General features: G+C 42.1%; 1 protein-coding gene across 1 annotated transcript in view; it reads right to left on the bottom strand.

Moving 5' to 3' along the window:
* The window catches only part of OSBPL5 (oxysterol binding protein like 5), a 181,112-nt gene that overhangs the window by 80,305 nt on the left and 79,333 nt on the right, over window positions 1–21,474 (bottom strand). Inside the window, 6 exon segments of the mRNA XM_017726609.1 lie at window positions 1,905–1,989; window positions 7,695–7,898; window positions 9,488–9,589; window positions 10,247–10,327; window positions 19,224–19,286; window positions 20,338–20,411. Coding sequence (XP_017582098.1) covers window positions 1,905–1,989; window positions 7,695–7,898; window positions 9,488–9,589; window positions 10,247–10,327; window positions 19,224–19,286; window positions 20,338–20,411 — 609 coding nt within the window.

Raw genomic sequence — 21,474 nt, 5'->3', positions numbered from 1 at the left:
ACCTGGCAACGCTGCAATGGAGGGAAGGCGAGGACAGGGTGGGTGTCTTGGTGAACAAACTGAGGATTTACAAGGACACCGTCACAACCCCGTTTCACACTCATGTCTCGTCCGTGGAAACAAGGCTGGCTGAGCAAGTCCGGAGCTTGATTGAAGAAGGCCATCAGAAATTAAAAAAGTAACTGAAGGAAGAGATTTACCACATCTCACCAGAACCAACAAGAGTCTCTGCCATTAGGAGCAGGTGTCCCCCAACCAGGGACAGAGGATACACCCCACGAAGTAATCTCTGGTTTTTCCTTCAGGAACATGGAGAAGACATGAGTAAGTGGGATGGAAAACCCACCTCCTCCTTAGCAGCCAGGGTACCTGAACTAAAAAGAGGGACAACTACCACAAGAAGCTCATCTAGAGTCAACGCTGCTCCGGTCTCTCTCGCACAGAACTCCAGACGGTATAGGAATGATAGTCTGACCGATCCTCTTGAAGGGACTTCAGGAGCCTATTCACCGGATGGAAGCAACCTGAGATTCTGAACACCAGAGACAACCTTTCCACTGGATTTCCAGAGGACAGGAGCTACATAGCCACCACTGGACCTTCTGAGGAAGAGCAGGCCCTTTCTGCAGGATCACTGCTTCGACAGAACCACATCCACCACTTCAGGAGGACTGCAGCCACCATTTTATCGGACTGGCACCACCACCCTGACTACTAACAGGGTGTCAGGTTGTATCCTGACTCTTGTCAGTTTGAACCAGTGTTTTCTGCCTTTATTTCTTTTTCTTTTATTTCCCTATGAAATTGTTATTCTGACTTGGTGCCTCCCACTAGTTTATTTTCAAACTAGTACAACTGACATCTGCGAGCAGTTTTCAGTGTCAAGATGGTGTCCCTCACCATGAACTGTCCTCTTTTCACAGCAGGAGGAAAACAGCACAGAAGTCTGTAATGAAAGAAGGTTCTCTCCTATTCTAAGTGTCATATCAAAGGTGCATTTGCATTGTCTCGTTTCCAGCCCTTAGGAAAATGTAAAACCTAATCACTGGACCAGAAGGACATTACTTTCAAAGCTCATTTTGCTCCATAAGAAGTCCTTATGTCCCTACAGTTACTGTAGATGAGACCCAAAGGAGCATATGGGAATACGCGAGCCTCCTTGGTGGGGTAGGTGAAAAATACCCATAAAATGAACAGCCTGGGTTAATTTGCTATGAAAAAAAAAATTAGTCTGAAGGTCAAATGGAATGAAAACATGTTTTTAATCTTCTTTTCTACTTATGAATCACTGATATTTTAGGTCTGCTAAAGTAACTTATAGAGATTCCCACATAGCAAGCTGGCGTGTCTGTTATATATTGACCTAAATTTACTTTCCATAATTTTGTGAATTCCCAGAACAGTATTTGACATGTGGAGTCACCAGCATCTGGGCCTGCTAGACTGAAAACCACAGCACAAATTGTTTACAGGAAAATTCAGATGGCTGAAAGACATATACCGACAGCTCTTTAATATTGCCACACCACTTTCCTCCAACAGATCCCTCCCTAGTCTAAGATGTAGGCAGATAACACACTAAAGTCTCTGCTGAACTGAAGAAACAGTTAAGCACCCCTCTCACCGCAGTTTTGGGATCAGCTCCTTCCACCCTTTAGTTTATACTGACTTGGTGTTTTTCCTCAATCGGAAGCCTAAGTCCTTCTTCCATACATATGGCCAGAGAGGTGGCTGTTCAGTGAGGGCAGTGAAATCTGCCAGGAGTCTGCTTGACCTATTCTGATCATTGCTAAGAGCAGTATTTCAAGCTGGGCAAGCCACCATTTTTTTTTTTGCATCAACCTATCTTCTTAACTAGCAGAAAGTATGCTATCTGAAGAAAGCAAACAAACCCCAAAACTTACCATCTGATTCGGAGGCTGCTCTGAAAATCAAGTAGCTGCTGGGAAGAGGCTGAGTGATCGAACCAACATTTTCTCCCTTTGGTCCCTGGAAATGCACACAGACAGAAAGATGTAAGGCACGGAAGCTGCAATGGACTTTCAATGTCTTTCCACCCTTCCCAGGCAGAGTGTGCATGGTTGTGATAGGAAAGAAGGCAGGAGCACATGGAGTAATTTGGAGAGACTCATTAGTAATCATGATACTGCTGCTGCAGCTCCGAGGCAGTAATAAGCTCCTATGCAAATGGGGCTTGATCTAACCTATGCTCAGCCCAAAACCTACTATGTTTATTCAGATCTGCAGGAATGGAAGGATCTTATTGCTGTCACTTGGGACAAAATCAGTCAAACCTGTGAGCAACACCTGAAGGGACTGGTCCATGAGGTGCTCCTGGGGTCTGCCCACAGCCTGACACACTCACAATGAAACACCCTTCACACACCACCACAAAAGCAGCAGAGCCACACCTTGTGCTGTGATTGCCTCAAGCAGAGAGGCAACAGCAGCTCTCCTGGAAGGAATAAAAAAAGGGGAACCTTCATCCTGAGTCTGTGGGAAAGGTGAAGAAAGGGAAAACCACAGACTGAGGACCAAAGGTCCCCCAGCATGGGCACATGCTGCTGGGTTGCAGTCCTTCACCTTTAAATCCAGAGAACCCTTATGCCGTGGTGCCTGAGGTGACAGCCACTCCAGGCTTTGCTCATTTGCCTTTAGTTTAGAAACCGTGGCCAAAAAATAAGTGTCTTGTAAACATCCTGCCACCATCCTTTCAGCATGACCCTCCAGAAATGATGCCCAGGGAAGCAAAGTCCATCCTGGATGAGGCACTTCTTTGAGAAGAACCACAGGCTCCCTCCTTGATCTCCTCTCTGTTTCCTTCTCTTCTGAACTCCAGAAGATGCTAAGAAAAAGCAGTTCCTGTATGCAGTAAGAACAGCTTCATACTCTTCATGGTATGGATTTCATGCCATAACCTGACTGAAATAAATAGAAATCCCTCCTCCTCCATTGCATTTTCAAAGTGACTCAGCCTCCTCCAGCTCCTTCTCTTCCTCACTTTGTAACAAATAACACAAAAGCAGATCCTTTTTCAAATATGCAGACATTATGTCAGAAATAGAAGCAGGGCAGAAGACATCACCAATACTGGCATGACCACTATGCTGCCTGCAGGGGGGGAGCAAGCGGTTTTCTCCAGGATGCTCCAATACAAACTTCCTTGACTTTCTAGAGAATACCAGACAATGCTGAAAATCTGTAGGCAGATTTTTGCAGTTTGAGTATTAATTTCCTCCCTTATCCAATGTATCCAACCACATTCCTTGAAAGAAGGATTTCTCCCTCCCAGTTGATAAGCATGGAACTGTGACTGCCACTGAAAACTGCTCCAGTACGTAAGTGCCTCAAAGTTAAATAGTGATTTTATCTGGATTTTTAAGTTATACTCAGAAAACCAAAATTTGGACAGAATTAAGAGTACGAAAAGGATCAAATTGTATCTGAGTGTACGAAGACGCAGCATTGAGAAGACAACAGTCTCCAGTCAAGCTTCTTGCCTTCACATCTGCAGGGTTCCTCTGATGCCAGGAGAAACTGGGATCCTTGTTACTCACTTTCTTTTTCCTCTCCTCCCTCCCACAAGAGGTTCACAAAATTAAGACTGTTTACAGGCTTAATAGTCAGGACTGGCAAAGTTGAGATTTGATTAGCAAACCAGAGCAGAGCAGCTCAAGACATTACTAGTGACATTAATGCAATCAGGCATCATTCCCCATGGCATTTTTCCTTTCAGTATCTTGCAGCTGAGCAGGGTGTTGGAGAACTATTGATAAGACCACTACTTGTGTTTTCAGTGCAGAGGTAGATATTTGCTCTGCTTGAGGAAAACCCCACAACCTAATGGCACAGATACAGAGCATTTTAAAAAAGGGGGGAGATGGGAAGAAGATTAACACAAGATTTTAACAGGCATTTAGCCACGTGGATAAACTCAAGAAGCAGCCAGGTCCCCCTGTCAAGGAAACATATTCAGTAATAAGGCATGTTCACCCATGGAGGGGGCCATTTCCCACAGAAAAAAAAAAGGAAGTGGGCCATAAAAATAAAACCAACATCTGCACAGATCAAATGATGTTCTGTATCTGCACAGTACAATGCACTGTCTCCCAGCCTTTGAGCACCATGCCAATGACCATCTCTCACAAAAAGTGAGTGTTATCCTAGCTGCACCAGCACCCAGAGCCCAGCTGCAGCCCCTGTGCAGTACAACTAAGAAAGGATCACCTTTAGATTGTTCCTGTCTTTACAACTGATTTGAGACTCAAAAGGCATAATCAAACAGGGGGTGATTAGGTTTTGAAAAATGGAGAGGACTGACAGTTTTAGATAGTATCACATGACATCTTGGAGAGTCATAAACAAAGCTTAAATGGGGGGAAAAAATCTCACTAACAGTGTTGTGGATAACTGTAAGGATGAAGATGAAACAAACTGTGTTGTCTTCTGGAATGGAATAAACAACTGGAAAAGCCCAGAACAAGGACTTTTTCTTTAAAAGGAATGACTCAAAGTTCTTACAAACCAACAAAATTCAAATTATGTATTTTCCCAGATGCAGTGGGTCTGACCCCAACTTACTTATTGTTCTAAATAAATGTCAGAACAGGCTGCAGATAATGAAAGCCCTCCCACACCATGCTGTTCAGCCAGCTTCTGAGCAAGCTTGAAGGGAAATACAACCTATTCCAGGACACTTTTTGGGACAGGCAGGCAAACCCTGCCAGCTAATAGCCCTACACTCCCTCTGTGAAGCAAGAGGAAAGCCACCCATACCCTCACATGAATTAGTAGGTTGGCATTCCCCAGTCTCCTGCAGCCATCTTGGCAAAATGTCTATTCCCAGGAGCAGTGTGGGATCAGACTGCCTTTACACATTGGACAAAGTGCCTCTGCAGCAGCATTTGGGGCATGTGGGGGAAGCTTTTCTTACTGCTGCTTGCAGTTCTGGCTGATTTTGGGACCTTGACGGTTTTGGTCTTGGGTTTACAAGGGCCTGAATGGAACAAAGAGATAAAAGGTCTAATCCATGTACACTGCAAAGGAGTTTCAGGCTGAAAGTCTCAAAAAGCCAGGGAAGCAGTGTAGAATAAAGAACTCCTTCCCTCAGCAATATGCTTCTAAGATAGCTCTAGACCCCAGAGAGCTTTATAAGAAAAACAATACCCTGGTGCATGTATTTAGCTTTCAACTACAAGCCATGGCCTTACATCTTATCTTGAAAGGTGCCCCAAAATCTCACCCTGCTCTAACTGAAGTTAAATGCCTGCACATCAAATTTATTTGGCTACTACTACCACAAAGGCCTATGGCAGTGCCTGAACCACACATTTGTTCCAGGTCTGAACCCCAGAGTTAGCTCCAAACATCTGCTGGGCAGCCAGGCCAGTATGTACAAAGGTGTTCAGTAATTACCCTGAGTTAACTGCAAATCCACTGATGAGAGTGAAAACTGGACCACCAACTCTAGTTTGAATAACCCCTGAAAATTTCACAAGCCATTCTAGCCAAGAGGGAAAGGCGTTTATCCAGATCTTATTTCTATTGTGATGGACAGCAACTTGGGCTTTTTGCTTAAGCTCAGGTGAATATGTATTTCATGAGAAACAGACTTTCTTTGCCTAGTTATACACAACCAATGTAGATCAGTCAATTCTCCTCCAGTTGCTTTAAAAGGAGGCTGTGAAATGACATAAAATAAAACAGTATTTTTAGCAGCTTCAGCCTTAAACTGTTGACAGAGTGCAGACAGCCTCTTTGACATCAAGCAGCTCACTGGTGGATTTCTTCCTGATGTGTATGTTGGTGTTTACCTCATGGCTGAAAGCATTTATCACACACAACAATCCAGGCTGAACTCAGGTTTCAGGGACTATCCTACTATGCAGTTCAAATGTATCTTTCTAAGTATGTCTCAGGAGACTTAGAATATTACTTTGACTTTAAAATTTAAACCTCTTTGGACTTCCTCTAGTACACAAACATTTTCCCTTCACATTTAGTACACTAATTCTTATTTCTACCATATTTTTTCTCAAGAGACACAAGAACTAGATATACATATTTAAATACATATATATACTAATAAAACCTCCTCTTTCTTTGGGATGCCTCACATCAAAGGAAGGGCATCCTAATGCAACACTTCAGATCTGTCAGCAACTCTGCCTTTCAGTATCTGACTGCACTTTTGATTCTGTTTTTCACTACCTCTTCTGACTGTGCTTCTCAGAAGAATTCAGCTGACCTGTCAAGTCACAAGGAATGTTTTTGTTGACAGACAGTAGATCATCAACAACATTCTTAGGTGCATGCTCTGAATTTAAAAGACCTCAAAACTCTCAAAACTGAATAACAAGCAAGGTAGCAATTAAACCTTTGGAACTTTAAGCAAAAGCAATGCATTTAGGCACAAATCAGAGCTGAGCTGTTGGCAAAAATCAGCAGCTCACACCCCTGGTTGCTGAGGTTAATTTTAATTCTCTCCTCCTACCTTATTAAAAATGGAAAGGCTTTTTATAGTGATTGTATAGCTGTGTTTAAAACTGTTCAATTAACTGCATGGAGGAGTGTGTCTACTTGATCTGCTCCCACAGGGCTTCTCCCTTTTGTCAGAACTTCTGATTCCATGACAAGTGTTTTCACTGCTCTCTCGTGAGTCTTTCCATTTCCATTCCCTCTGCTGACCACCTTGCAGCAAGGCATCAGCTCAGAATGCCTTATTTACACTCGTGATGTCTCCTAGAGAATTTATGTCTGCAATAACTCTGGTTTTGTCACTGGTTTTGACAGGGAAACAAATACAACAACATTTAAGCTTTGTCTTCAGGTATCCAAAAGATGTGGCTCTTAGTGTCTCTCGGGAGGTACTGGGATCTTCCTCTTTGCACATAGGCAGTACATAATGTTTTTTCTTTTTTTGCCTATTCTTAAAGGGAAGAAGAAAAAGGAATACAGCTGTTTAACATTTGTGGGGAGTTATTTCAAGAAGTGTGAAAAACTGTTAATCATTTTTGTAACAGGGAGATCCAGAGGTCACTGCAGGAGCCACTGTGTGTATAGGAAGGGATTGTCTCAGCCTGAAGAATAACACAAAATGAAGTGGAGAAAATCCTGCTATTTCCATTTCAAAGAAGAGATGATAAGGGCTATCTGAAGTCACACTTCTGTGCAGCAGTCAAGGCTTGAGCAGAACACTGAGTTCCAAGTCCATTGCAAACAAATCCAAACCTCAGGGGCATTAGAAAAAAAAAAATCAAATTATAAACCTGCTTTTTTGTCACTTTGCCAACCATCTCCCAGTATTGTGTGAAGCACTTGGTGCTTTGTGTGTCCTTGTTTTGGGGAATTTAGTTGACTGTGTCTATGCCTCAACTCCTTTTAAAGATGTAGGCCATGGCGTGATATAGCTTCTAGGTATTAAACTTCTTTTCCTGCACTAACACATTTCCTTTTTCCTCAGTCTGTGCAGGCATCTGTACTCTGAGAAGATACATCTGTGGAACTAATCACAAGGACTATGTCCCTTTGATGTCATTCAATGATCAAGCTTTGGTATCTTTAATCTTTTTATACAGTCAATTCACCATTGCTAACAGCAACTGAATAACTAAATAGCATCAGTGCTAGGCAATACCAGTGCTCAGAAGATTTGGTGACCAAGAAGCAGTTGTTCGACTCATCAGGATTGTTACCTTTACAGCCCAGATGGATTGATCCAAAGGATGGAAGAGTTTAAAGCAAAAGCCATCCTTTTTGGAGGGTCTCTCGATCAGCTCACAAGAATGGAGCAGGATTGTCCCAACCCACTGTCCGATCTTTGGCGTCTTATAAATAAGCAGCACTCCTGGTTTCAGGACACACCACAGTTTGGTCCAGCTCTTCAGAGTCCCACGAATCTGGAGGAAAGGGGGAGAGACCAAAAAGTTGCATCTATGTTGCTCCTTAGAAAAAACCCAACATTTATTCAGTATTTATACAGTATTTCCAGTGTGTTTATTCCAAGGCTGCACCATGATACATTTCCTAAGGAAAAGACATGGTGTTCTCTGAACAGCGCTAGGGATCTCACAGCAAAATCCCAGAACTTGGAAATCTGGCTATCAGAATTTAGTCTTCATATTTTTATTACTAGCTCAGTGTTAGCAGCTTGATTAAATTTTTATGCAATCAGCACTGCTGGCCCACATGAGAGTGATCTGTTAATAATCACGGAGGACATGCCAATTAGAACATTGCATATAAAAATGTTATAGCTAGCCTAACTTGACTTATAAGTCATTTTAATAGTGTTCTGCACAACACTGCTATTAATGGGTTTTGTCAAATACCCCATTTTCAAAAGTACTGTCTCCAGCTGGTTTACTTCTCTGTCAAGCTCAATGCATCTCTCTCTTATATAGAAGACATTAAATCTTATAAGAGTATATTAAAGATAACAGCTTAAAGGATGGAGAAGTTTCTCAGTAAGTTTAGATTTTGCCTAAGGTCTTCCTGCCTTCAGTGTGCACAGGCCAAACCTCAAGTCTTTTCTGTGTTCTGTTTTTGTGGCCCAGCATTATTTGCAACTCGCCAGAAATTTCCAGTCACAGCAAACACGCAACAGGTACTTTGTATTTAAAAAAATCTCAATATTTATTTTTCATTAGCAGTAAACACTACAGGAAGACTTTGCTGCCAATCTAACTTCTCAAATAAACCATAAGCATGTCACTTTTCTGGCTTCTAATAATAATTGCAGAACAATGTTGGAGGTTTTTACCACTAGCCAAATGCAACTATTGTTTCACGAGATCCTTAAGTTACTTTGTTTTTCTTAAGAGCTATGTGTTCGGCAACATTTGAAAATTAAATTTTGCCAATATAAAAGGTTCAACCAATTCACTATTATTTGAGAAAACTAAATGGCCCCAAAGGAGGAGAAAAACAGTGCTCATCTCTCAGTGTCAATCCAGATTTACTTTGCCACACAGAAGTTTCAGGACTCCAATGAGAAGCTGTCACTACCCAAGTGTGTGCACAAGGAGAAATTGCTGTTGTCATCAGGTACAATATGTTTCATTCTGTGCTTTGACAACAGAAAATTCAATTGTCGATAGAACAAGCTGTATCTGCTCATTTTCAGGCTGTTACTCAGTCTATTCCCTCTTCAGTACAAAACCACATTTATGGGAAGAGGCCAACAGAGTCTTTCAGAGAGGAATAAAGAGAGAAACATCATCACTTCCCTTTGTACTATGCACTTTTTGAGTCCTTGTTGCTGCTTAAGGACATGGAATAGACCAATTGAGTTAAGGTGGAAAGTAAATACCTCCCACAGATCCACTTTCATAGAAGTTATTTAAATAAAACTTTACAGTAACTTCAACTCAAAATTATTCGGTCTTCGTTCACTTAAAAAAGGGCTAGTGCATAAGTCTCAGACACATCAACTACTTCTCACTTATTTTTTCCCACAGGCTCAGAAGAAATGATCTGTATAAAATACCTTCAGCCAGTCTGCTGTGATCACCACACTGGGATCCTTAAGAGCACTGAAGAGTTGTTTGGTAGCTCTTTTCTTCTCCTGTCTGTAATTTTTTTTTTGTACCTGGTTGAGAACAGAGAAAATATAGTAGCTGTAATCATGGCCTCTTTTGGGGAGGAAAGAACATAATGCATTAAGGACAGTTATGTATAGCACAGCAAGAACTTGACCCAGCACAGGTTCCCCAGAAATGAACGCAAGGAAGAATAAAACCATAACACGAGAACAGGCATTTTCTTTGCTCCTGAAGTTTCACTAAATATAATCTAATTTGTCTTTTCTTTGGAGGGAACAGAAAGAGGCTGCATACCCAGTCCTCCTCACCCCTCAAATTCAAGAGCCTAAATCTAACTTCATTAATTTATACTTTTGGTTTGGTAAACAAGCAAGTGTTCAAGCTGAAATTTGCTCAGATTGCCTAGGCAAGCCTGTCCTAACAAGAGCAGTGAAAGATTACAATCCTCTTGAGGTGCCTAATGGCTCTGGAACATACAAACACAGTGAAACAATTACACTGATCTGTTCTGCTTGCAGTATATAATCTAATCCTGTATATAAAGCCTGTAAATGTCCTTGGCCTACAATGACTCCTAGAAGATTCAGAGGCTTCTCTGGGTCTTGGGAAATGGCTCTGACTTGTTCCCAATGGCTTGTTCGGAAGGTACCATTTGTTTTTTAAAAGAAAGTCAGCTGATGCTGACCTGGCTGCTTTGCACATACCTTCAGTGTTTCCTTCTTCATGAATTTGGCTGTGGGAGATACACACTCTTTGTCAGACCCATTGCAAAGCTTATGTTCGATCTAAAAAAAAGAGGGAGAGAAGAAAATAGGAATGTGTTAACATGAAGATGCTCAAGTTATGTTCTGATAAAGTGTTGTTTATAACTTTCAGGAATCCATGAAAGAGCTGATTGCAGACTTCAGCAGTGGAACACTAAGCAGGTGCACAAAATGCGTATCTACAGGGCAGGCCAAACTTCCTTTTTATACCCATGGCTGGATGGAAAATTCCCCACCAAATTTTCTTTGTATTTCTCCCATGCAGACATTAATCTTGGTTAAGAAAAAACAGAAACAAAAAGCCCAACAAAACAGCAAAACAAAACAGAAAACCAAAAACTTATTTCTAACTTTGAAAACTGCCCAACTCTCTTCAGATCTGAAAGCATTTCAATTACTAGAATAAAACTCATGGTGAATTTGTTATAGATTTTTCAGAACTAGACTTGATACTGGCAATGACTGCTGCACTGACTGAAATGTCCAAAAATATGGGTGGGCAAGAAATGACCTAATCATGTTACAGATAATACAGGAAATCATCTTGGCCTTGCAAAGTGAAGCACCAAATATACACAGTCACTTCAAATCATGTTTGATAGTGTCAGTGCTGTTTAAATTCACTTTCAGAAGCTACAGACTGAGCTCATGACCGTGCTGATGGGCTGCAAAAATGCTTTACTTTCATTAGGCATAATCACAGTATTACTGTTACCAAAATAAAGGATGTTTAGAAAGTACAGCTCTCCAGAGCCCAGCTCACAACGAGGACCCCCACGTGTTCTGTCAGCACGTTGTACAAAACCTGGGCAGGGTTAATGGTGACAGAATTATGGTACAGTCTGGACTCTTCTGCTTTTTATGTGACCTTGGGGAAGTTATTTCCTCTCTCTGTACCTCTCTTCCTTCCAACCTTTCATGTGTCTGATGCATTCAGACTGTGATCTTTTGGGGTCAGGCACTGTCTTTCCCACTCATACATGACAGTTTTGTAAAGAAAGTTCAGCCCTCGGCCACCTTGATTTAACGAGTGTGACACAAAAATGAGCTGTACTAAGGAAAAAATGCATAAAATATATTTCCCATGTATAAATTCACTGCCATGATGCGAAACAAACCCACTGAGCTTTCAGACTTTCTCTCCTTTATGTCACAAATTGATGTAATAATTTTACAGCACCTTCAGTTTCAAGAGACCCACTTCCTTTTTTCCTCCCAGTGACACAGAAACCTCTCAGGCTACTACAGCCATGAACTATGCCAAACGTTAGTGTGAGCAGGAAAATGTTTAATGACAGCCAGGGCAGTCCTTTTCACATGACTCAGAGAAAAGCACAGAAATGGATGACCAGATCACAGCAAACAACTACGCCCTGGATACTGGGGCAGGAGCAAAAATGGGAGGTAAGGGTGCCTGCTCAACTGAGCAAAACTCCTTGTAGATGATGCAGCATTAGAAATCAGGGGCAGAAGGTGCAATTGGCAACAGAGCCACTGTCATTGTAGAACCTATTACTTGTGCTCAGATACCCTTGTAGTACTCTCTCACTAAAACCAAAACTACACGAGATACTTTAAAAATAGAGAAAGGAAACTCTGTGATGACACACAAAGGCCAGTGAGGTCCCTGATCTGACTGTTTAGTTCACAAGTCAACTTGGATCCATTCAGAGAAAAGGCCAGCTCCTGGACTCCTGAAAACTATTCAGTGTTTGCCATTTTTGTTTTCACAGAAAGTGAAGCCTGCCTCCTCTGCCTGCAATGCAGTCTCTGATTCATATTTCGTGCTTTGGACTTCACTGTAAAAACAGAAGGTTTATGGTGGGGACCACTGCACAGATGTGACGTCTGAGCAGAGAGTTGTGCCCACAGCACCTTTGTCACATTTCAAAGGGCAGTAGTAGACATTTGGGAGATATGCTATAAGCCTTCTTTTATGAAGAAACATTTCCAAGTGCTTAAATATCTCTGAGCAAGAATCCTTCAGAATTATTAGGAGATTATGCTTTCATGATTCGAGGTATGTGCGCTCTGAAATCAGTCAGAAGAATTCTTCCTCTTTCTCCCAATTAGCAGGAAGAATGTCCTGTCCTTGAGACTCAACTATGAGCCAATTGTTTATCAGCAATTTTACTCCCTCCGGCTGGAGAGATCAGACAGAGAGAGAAACACTGCATACTATTCCTCATTAGCCAGTGTGAGAGGCAGAAAAACCACAGATGTTCCCAAGATTCTAGGAAATACTGCTCAGGTGCCTGCAAAGCATCAGAATGCAAAGAATACTTTTTGCTTAACTAATTAAAACAAGCTACAGCTGCTTGTTACCTAGACAATTACACCTTAGCGCTTACATAAAGAATGAAATTTTGGCCCCTAAGCTCACTTGGCTTGGGGAGATTTGCTTGCAGCTGAACTCAGAAAGGCTTCCAACAGCAAACCTGCTGCCTGTGGGGAACCAGCACTGACACAGACAGAGGCACTTCCACTGCTCTACCAGCCCCACCTGCCTCCTCCTCGGAGTCTCTCTGGGTCATGCTAAAAATAGTTAAACAAGCACAAGACTTCAAACCTGGGATGTTCACACAGACAGACACACATTCTGACTCTTTGGGAGAGCTGACTGCACAACCGAGGACACTGGTGCCCAATTCCAGGCGATACTGCTGTGCATGCCATAAAACCACAGTGCAAAACAGCTGATGAAGGGATAATCTCCCCTGACACCACCACAGCCTGTAGGAGCTCAGTAAACACAGTCTGAAACCATTTCAAACTGGTACTTCACTTCATTGAAGGAGCTGGATGAACAGCTCTGGAGGATGCTGCAGTGGCTCCTGAACCACTGTGCTGCTTCCTTCAGGCTCTCCCTCCCCCAGCTTTGGGCTACACCTGGTCATGCTGAATCTGTGAACTTGGCCTGTAAGGGGAAACACAGCCACAGGGATGGTGGCCACCAAGACAGGCTTGAGAGTGGATGAGAAAGAAGCAGTAGCATAGGTACTCACTGCCCATATAAGAATTTCTAGGCATGGGAAAATAAATAATTGTGCTGCTCTGTCCCAAAAACTGTGATGATATGCCTACCAGATGTGTGACCAATACCACAGCTCCCAGAGATGGTTGCAAAATGCTTTATGAAAAGAGAGCAAATGTTACTGTAACCAAGCCATGATTTTAACTAGGAGCCATGGACAAGCTTTCAGATGTGCCTGACCTGGGACTTTTGACAGCTCCCCAGTTAGTTTTTAACGAGTCAGACTGATTGCTTCTCCCTCCCAACTTTGCCTCTTGTTGTGCATCTGAGGATGCACCATCACTGATCCTAAATAGGAGTTTTCTGGCAAAGAAACTGGTGATCTCCAGGCCTACAGAGTGAAAAGCATTGCATTTCTGGGTTTAAAGTTCCTGCTTTTTCACAGGACAGTTGGGATCTAAGCATACCATAGGTCCCCATGCTGCTGATGGTAATGATAGTTCCCCTAGGTTTAACCTGCTAAGTGACTTGAAGTAATATGATTTCATGTTTTTACATTAATCTGTCTTAATGGTTTTGACTGTACCTTGTGGCATACGTAAGATTCAGTAAATTTGGGCCATCAGCTCTAAAGGTTCCCAAGACACAGCAGGGTCTCACATTGCTAAGACACATCAAGAACATTTAATGATGTCTTTCTACTGCCCTGCCTTTCTCAGCCTGGCAGAAAACTAAGAGAAGCCATTTGTCATCACAGCAAGTCTTCCAAGGATGCTGGGATAATGCCTGTGCAGGATATCAGAATCTGGCCCCTGCTCTCTGCAGCAACATGTGAACAATATTGGCCACAGATGAGACTTTGTACAATGGGAGAGTAAGGAGTTCATGTTCTTTTTAAAGGAAGAAAAACCCACTGGAGTATTCTAATAAGAAAGCAGTAAGTATGCTTTCCATATAGTGGTTCCCATAAGGAGGGAAGTCTGTTAATCTGCCAAAAACTTTCACCAGAGCATGCTGCAGCACTTGCAGGGAGAAGAAACTATTGTCCCTTTTCAGTTCTCTTATCAAATCTGTCCTTTCACAGGAGTGATGACCTCAATGCTGACAATGGGCTGTACTGTACTCAAAAACATACTTTTTATCCCTGTTAAGTTTGTGTTCCCTTTCATCTCAGTCATGGAGCTCCGGAGATTCACTGCTGATTGTTAGCAGTCAACACAATACCCTCACGCTTCTGCCAGGCTTTGTAAGAGAGCATGCAGAGTCCTCACAATAGCACTATTCTGATCCAGTGTCTTTCTGGTGACTTCATTTCCAAGAGGAACCAAACCATTTCACAGAAAAACAGCCTGTGATCAACTCCAGTTTGGGGGATGCCAGCTGATCATCATGCCAGCCCTGCCCAGGACAACAGCAAGAGGAATATCCTGTTACTTAGCACAAGCAATCCTTGCTGCACAACAGCCAGAATTATTCCAAATCAGAAGCATTTCAATAAAGTCATTCTCAAGCTGTGCTGTGCATGGTAACAGCAGTGACAGCTTACAAGTTGCCTTCTCGTCTTCTTTGCATCCAAGCGACAGAAAGACAAGATCAGATGGGAATTTGAAGGCAGAACAGAAGGAGCTGGGGTCATAAGTTATGCTTGACAAAAGCAGTGGGAGACATGTCCTGGATCAGATGTAATTTCTCCAGTATCTTTTCCACATGTAATTGCAACAAATCTCGATCACACAGAAATAAAAGAAATGAAACAGAAGTTCTTTTAGTATAAAAATTATGGAAAAGCTGGGTTTGACATTACAACTGAGACTCCTTGTGAATATTCACAGACATCCCAACCAAATTTAAGCAATTTTGGTTTCATTTTATTATAAGCAGTTCTTTTAAAAAACTTTTTACTTTTGTTGTGAATTAACAGCTCATCCAAAGCACAGTAGAGCCAGTGAAACGAATCTTACTGGCAAACGAGCTTTGCAGTAGGAAAGATTACCCTTCAACTGATATCCTGCTTTTCAGCAAGCTGAATAATCTTCAACTAAAACTTTCCAGTTGGAAAAAAATGAACATAAAGATACCTCTTATTTCAACAATGTTACAAGGATACAGCAACTGTGTTTACAACTCTGAAGTAGCACAATGATTAGCACAAACTGGAAAGCCTGTACAAATAAACAGTTGACAGCAACACCTGGGGAAAATAATTGGTGAAATTCAGCCATCCAAGCAACTTCAAATATCAAGTTATACCAGTGTTGAGTGGAATCCTTGGCTCCATTGCATCACATTATGGTAAATAAAGAAAAAGTCACAGGATTTCTTACAGGATTTCTATTTGATCATTTAAGTGTGCCTTGCATGGGAAGTTCCTTCTGCAAGGTCAGAATACTTAAAGAACATTTGAGGCGAGATGGGAAGTCGGACACTGAGAAAGATGCTGTTTCACATGACTGTCACAGATTTAGTGCCAAGAGAAAGCTGAAGCACAGTTTTTATTTCCCCTCCAGCTATAGGCACAGCTTTTGTCCCTAGGCTAAGCTCAAACAAACAAAGTGAGCAATGAAAAACAACCGGGCCTGCAGTTTAATACGTTTTGCTAAATAGTTTAATAAATCATTTCAATTTCAGCACCTCCATTTGCCTTCACCTTCCTCATCAGAAACACTAGGCTAAGGAATTATGATCACCAGTGACCCAACATGACATGATTGGACTGCTGTGGCTTACCCAAAGCTACCAATTTTGAGTTACTACTCTCTACATTCACCTCTGTGAGGCACCCGGCTGTTTCAGGGCTTGTATGTACTTACACAAGTTAGGGATGCTCCATGTTTTCGACTTCACAGTGCAAAATCCCACCCCTCTTCAACATGATTTTCCCAGGATACTCCAGGCTACATCTCTGCTCAGTTGAAATCAGCTGCAGAGCCCACTGCGGACAACTGTGACTACCCTAAAGTGCTGCATGTGGAATCAAGGAAGCAAAGTGTACTGAGCCAGGGCACAGGAAATGACTGTAATTCTTCACAGAGACAACTGGCTCCAAAATAACTCCATTCACAACATGGAGAGCATGAAGTATGGTAAAGAAAAGACAGCAAGGGGCCAGTTGAGCACAGCACCACCTGGAAGGGCCAGAATCTCACATTAAGCCATACTTAACACCCACAGGGGATGTTTCACTCCTGAGTCTCTCCAAGGTGATTCCTGCAATATCTGGGTCTGTCTGCAAAACAGTTTCTTGGTTTTCTGACTAAGGGAGAACAGAAGAAAAGGTACCCTTGTAAATTGCCACATTTGTGAATGACCTTCTGTGTTAGTCCCAAGTGTAAACATGACTGGAATTACCTCAGAGGTCAGGAGCATGACTCATAGATCTAGCAGGGAGAGCTTGAGACAGTATGGGAACTGTAGTTTAAATCTCAAGTGATCAGTATGTGCAGTTGCAAACCACTGTGCAGCTAAAATAAATTTCTAGCAGTCAGTTACGTCCATATTTCAGATTACAAATCACACAATAAAGGCCTGAACAATTCAGGCATGTGGAAAAACTCATTCACAATGCTTTGCCCTCCAATACATCACATAACTGCATGCAACAGCCACACTCCTACAATTTCATAGGCTTCATTGCAGCATTAGCAAGGGACTGAAACCAGTGAAGTACCACTGAGCTCCAGTTTCAGGATTTTTCTGAATATCCCTTAAAATACACCTCAATTCTTTGTGGCCCTGCATCCGTATCAAGATAATCCAGCTGCCCTCCAGCCAGTAGTATTAACAGGTAAGCACAGGAAAGGAAGAAAGAGAACTTGCAGCACTGCATACTGCAATACAGGGTGCCTTAGAGGACTCTAACAGCACCAAATGAGGCACAAAACAAAAGAAAGGCACCTCCTGTCACACACTATCAGGTGTGTGCTAACTGGCTGCAGAGACAAGCCTGAGGCTTAGAGACAGTTTGGTGATACTTTCACACCCAGCTATGAGCCCTCATCCCAGAAAACAAGGCTAAAGAGCTCTAAAACAGAGAGAAACTAATATGAGAAACAATCTGAAATAAGCTAATATTTTTTTCCCTTTGAAAATGGAGATGAAAGAGACTCCACTTAAAAAATGGAATAGGAGAAAATGCGCTGCAGGAAAGCTACCAACACAATATGTATCTGAACTGTGCCTTAAATATGTTTCAATAAAATGTGGGTCAAGAAGCCACAGCTAAAATTACAAATACGTATATATATATATATATATATATACAGTGCTAAGAACCACACAAACACATTGAAAGCAAATGTTCCTCCAGCATCAAATATTTGACTGTCTGTACAGATAGGACAACTGGGATATGCTCACATAGAGAGCAGAGAGAGCAGCCCACCCATGAGCACAGGGCAGTGTGGTTGCCATTAGAAGTCTTCACATTCTCTCTGCTAACCTGGGAAACCTGCAGCCTGCTCCAGCCTGCAATGTGCATATGGCCTGTGTGAACGAAATGCAGAACTGTTTCCACCTCACTGATGAAGATGTGAAACAGAAACACAATTAATCTGCCTTGGCAATGCAGGGAATCCAAGGCAGAGTTGGGAATTTGAAGTTCCCCAAGCCCCAGTCCAGGGATCGAATCACTTGACTGGCTTTCCTCTCCTTCTCATTGCTGAGTGAAAGTAGTTAATGTGCTGTGGTACCTCAAAACAGTGCTGCTGAAAGAACACTGATTTCCAGCAAGGTTTTTCATATCCACTGTACCAAAAGAAGGGCAAATGTTCATGGCATGGCTCTGTAACCTACAACATTTGCTTTTCAATCCATTAATTAAACCAGCATACCCTACAGTCCAGTTTCTAGGAATTATCCCCCCTGCTATCAGAAATCTAAATATGACCCAATTAGCACACACTTTTCCCTTTGGTTCAAGTAGGTGGAATCACTACTTATTTTTAAACTGAAATAGTGTGACAGATCCCTACTTAGAGTTCTGGAAAGCTAACAGTAAGGCTTTATTTTATGGCATTAGAGCTGAGTGGACGTGAAAAATTACATATTAAACAAACAGACCACCACTTTGTCTGGATTTTTAAGGTACAAGACGTTTCACAATAAGGACTCCCTAGTGTCACTGCCACTGCAAAGCATGACAGAAGGCAAGTTACATGGCTGGAGGAGAGCAAGGTGAAGCAGAGTGAAGTGAGAATGACAGGTGCTACAGCACAGGTCCAGTGAGGTGGAAATTCTCAGAATCAAACATCATGTGTCTAAGCAGAATATTCAGGCAGGAAAAAAACACCCAGCTCTGGCCCATCCGGCAGCCAAAGCAATTGCCTGCAACACTGCAAATGAGTAGGCAAGTTGAGGTTCAGTGTTTTGGTGTCCTCATATCTCTTTTTAGTCCACTGGTGTTTCAGAGCAATTTTGACTATTGTAAAACCAAAGGCTTGGGTTAGTGAAAGCAAAGCTCGTGTCCAGGTTCAGAGCCCCATTTCTTTTGATTCACAGATCTGATGCAGTTGTTTTGTGCTGTGCATTTCCTCTTAACTCTTCTTGACAATTGCTCTTGGCACTGTCTAGGGGAGGCCCACCAATGGCTCCCAGGTGCACACAAAGCATGGCAGAAATCGAGGTGGGCAGCCAAATCTTCCATGGGTGCTTCTTCTTTCAAAAGCACACCTGTAAGAGACTGAGCAGCAAGGAAGGCCCAGAGGCTGGGAAAACACAGCTGAGCCACGTTCTCACCCAGAAACATCTCATAAATACATTCCTATTCCTGCATTCATCCTGCATCTCAGAAATCAAACTCCCTTTTGGGCAGCATTTCAGTGCTCTGAGCTGTCCTGTCTAGACAAAGGTCCTTCTTTATATTCCTAAGTCACTGGAAATTCAACACCACTCCATTGAAGGCGTGCAAAACATCTAGCTTTAAAACACAGCCCTGGATGCAGTTACCTGGTCCTTGGGCTTCTCCACTGCCAGGATAAGTGGGAGGCTGATTTTCCTTGAGGAACCTGCCTGAAAAAGCAAAACCAAGATTGGTTTGCAGCTTGCCAGGTTCCAGCAATAACAGAGGACATGTACACAAGTCCTTGTCGCATACTCCCGAAGCTCCTCTCATCACCATCTCCCTGTGCTGACCTCTGCCAGGGCATCCCAGCAGAACAACCTGCAAGCTCCAGGCAAGCACAAGAAAATGTACTGGAAGATGCAGAGATTATTTTCATGTCTCACAAGAAATCACTTGTCTGCAGTTGTTTCTTTTGTGGTATATTTTCATTTCAGCTGGTGCCACTTGCATTTTATAGCTTCACAGTTTAAAATAAATTTAGTTAAAAATTTATTAACTGGTCTCATTCTATTTCTAGCTACCCTCCAGAAACATGTTAGGGAGCTGCAGCCAAAAAAGCTGTACATGAATCTCAAAGCCAGGTCTCATTTATAAGGTTGATTCCATCTCTACAGGAAATCAAACCCTGGCACTCTGTAACTCTTGATCTAGAGGCAGGTTTTGAGCAGTGAGATCCAGAGGCTTTAGATCCAGTTTTACCTCTCCCTAACAGGCTGGATGGAAAAGCTGTGTTCGGGAAATGTTGATTAGTTTGTCTTCCTCTCCTGTTACACCAATTCGCAGAGCTCTCTCCCAGGCTCTCAACTCACTGTTTCAGATGCTGCGCTCTACACTAAATACTATAGTTTTCTTTTGCAAAACAATTGCAAAAGATTTATGATTGCCTTGCTGATCAGGAACAGCAGGAGACACCTCTGCTGACAAAGTCAACCTTTCAACCATAATTATTCATATCTAATTACACTGCCTCATGAGGCCCAAATAAACCAGGGTCTTCTGTGGTAGGTGAAATCAAGCCAGAGGAAAGTGTAGGCTTCCTTGTCATCCCAACCATGCAGAAAACACTCATTTTCTTTCCCTCAAAATATGCACACACAATTCCTGCAGAAACAGAGGGAGAGGCTTTCTCAATGACTTTAAAAAAATGAGTAAGAATGATAAATAACATCCTGAGAAAAATGAAAGCAAGACTGGGAATGGATCCCTATCCCAAAGTACCTTGCCAATGGAGTTCGGAGTCTGTGGTGTCTCATCCTTCAATGACGATGGGCTGTTTCCTTCCACGTCTTTTCCTGCAACAAAAAAATTGTGATTCAAAACCAGAAAAATGCTGTGCAAAACCATGGCTCACCACGGCCTCAGAAGGACTACTGCTAACAGCACACAATGGAAGTTATCATGAGCAGAAGCAAGCACACCATGATCCCAGAGAGGGACTGTGTAGAATTTGAAATAGCCTCGATCCTCATGCTTGGGTAACAAGACTTCTCAGAAGTAAGGTCTCAAAACACCATGGAAAACCAGCATGTTGGTTGCAAAGTCCAGCATTTGAAAGCTGGAAAAAAACAGAGATAAGGTTGCTTCTGCATCCTTAATCAACTCCCTTCTGTGTCTGCATTATGATGCAGTCTTTAATTACATTACCACATTCTCTTTCCTTACATACCCCATGCCTCATTCAGTGCAAATAATAAATGCAATTCAGTTAATAAGCAGCTATTCAATCCTCCTTGGTCAGTATCTGGCAACTATACACTGATGCACTTGATAGCATGCTTTGTTGGACAAATAATAACCATGATCACAAAATGTTACAGAAGACAGAAGAGTATCTAGGCATAATTAGTAAAACAAAATAAAAAACCCCAACACACTTGAAGAAGATCATCTTTTGATCAAGTTACTTGTTAAAGTAAGAAATATTTTAAATTTACAAGCAGTAAATGAGTACTATGACATTTTCCAATCGCTGTAGAAATATATCCTCACTACTCATATATCCTAAACTTGCATATATTATATACCAGCATGAGTGTGTGCAGTCCTAGTCCAGGCAATAAAATGTAACGATAAATACCGTTCCTTTGGCCAAATGTAATCATGTCCTCCCAGTAAAAGAAAGCACAGAGCTTCTATTAAAAAAAAAGCCGAAAAATAGCATCTGATGAGACTAGATTTTTAGTGCCAAGACAGTCATTGTTAACCAATTACAATGTCATTTTCTTCTCAGAATCACGGGCCATCAGAGCTTCAGAATATGGGATGCAGTAAAGAACCACAAAGACAGTGAAACACAATCCATTTGTAACACACTGCAAACATGGCAACAGTTGAAAATGTTCCTAACATTGCGTG

The sequence above is a fragment of the Corvus brachyrhynchos genome, unplaced genomic scaffold (assembly GCF_000691975.1).
Source record: "Corvus brachyrhynchos isolate BGI_N302 unplaced genomic scaffold, ASM69197v1 scaffold62, whole genome shotgun sequence".
NCBI classification, from domain to species: Eukaryota; Metazoa; Chordata; class Aves; order Passeriformes; family Corvidae; genus Corvus; species Corvus brachyrhynchos.
Note: the sequence above shows the minus strand (reverse complement) of the source record. Positions and strands in the feature narration are given on the sequence as shown.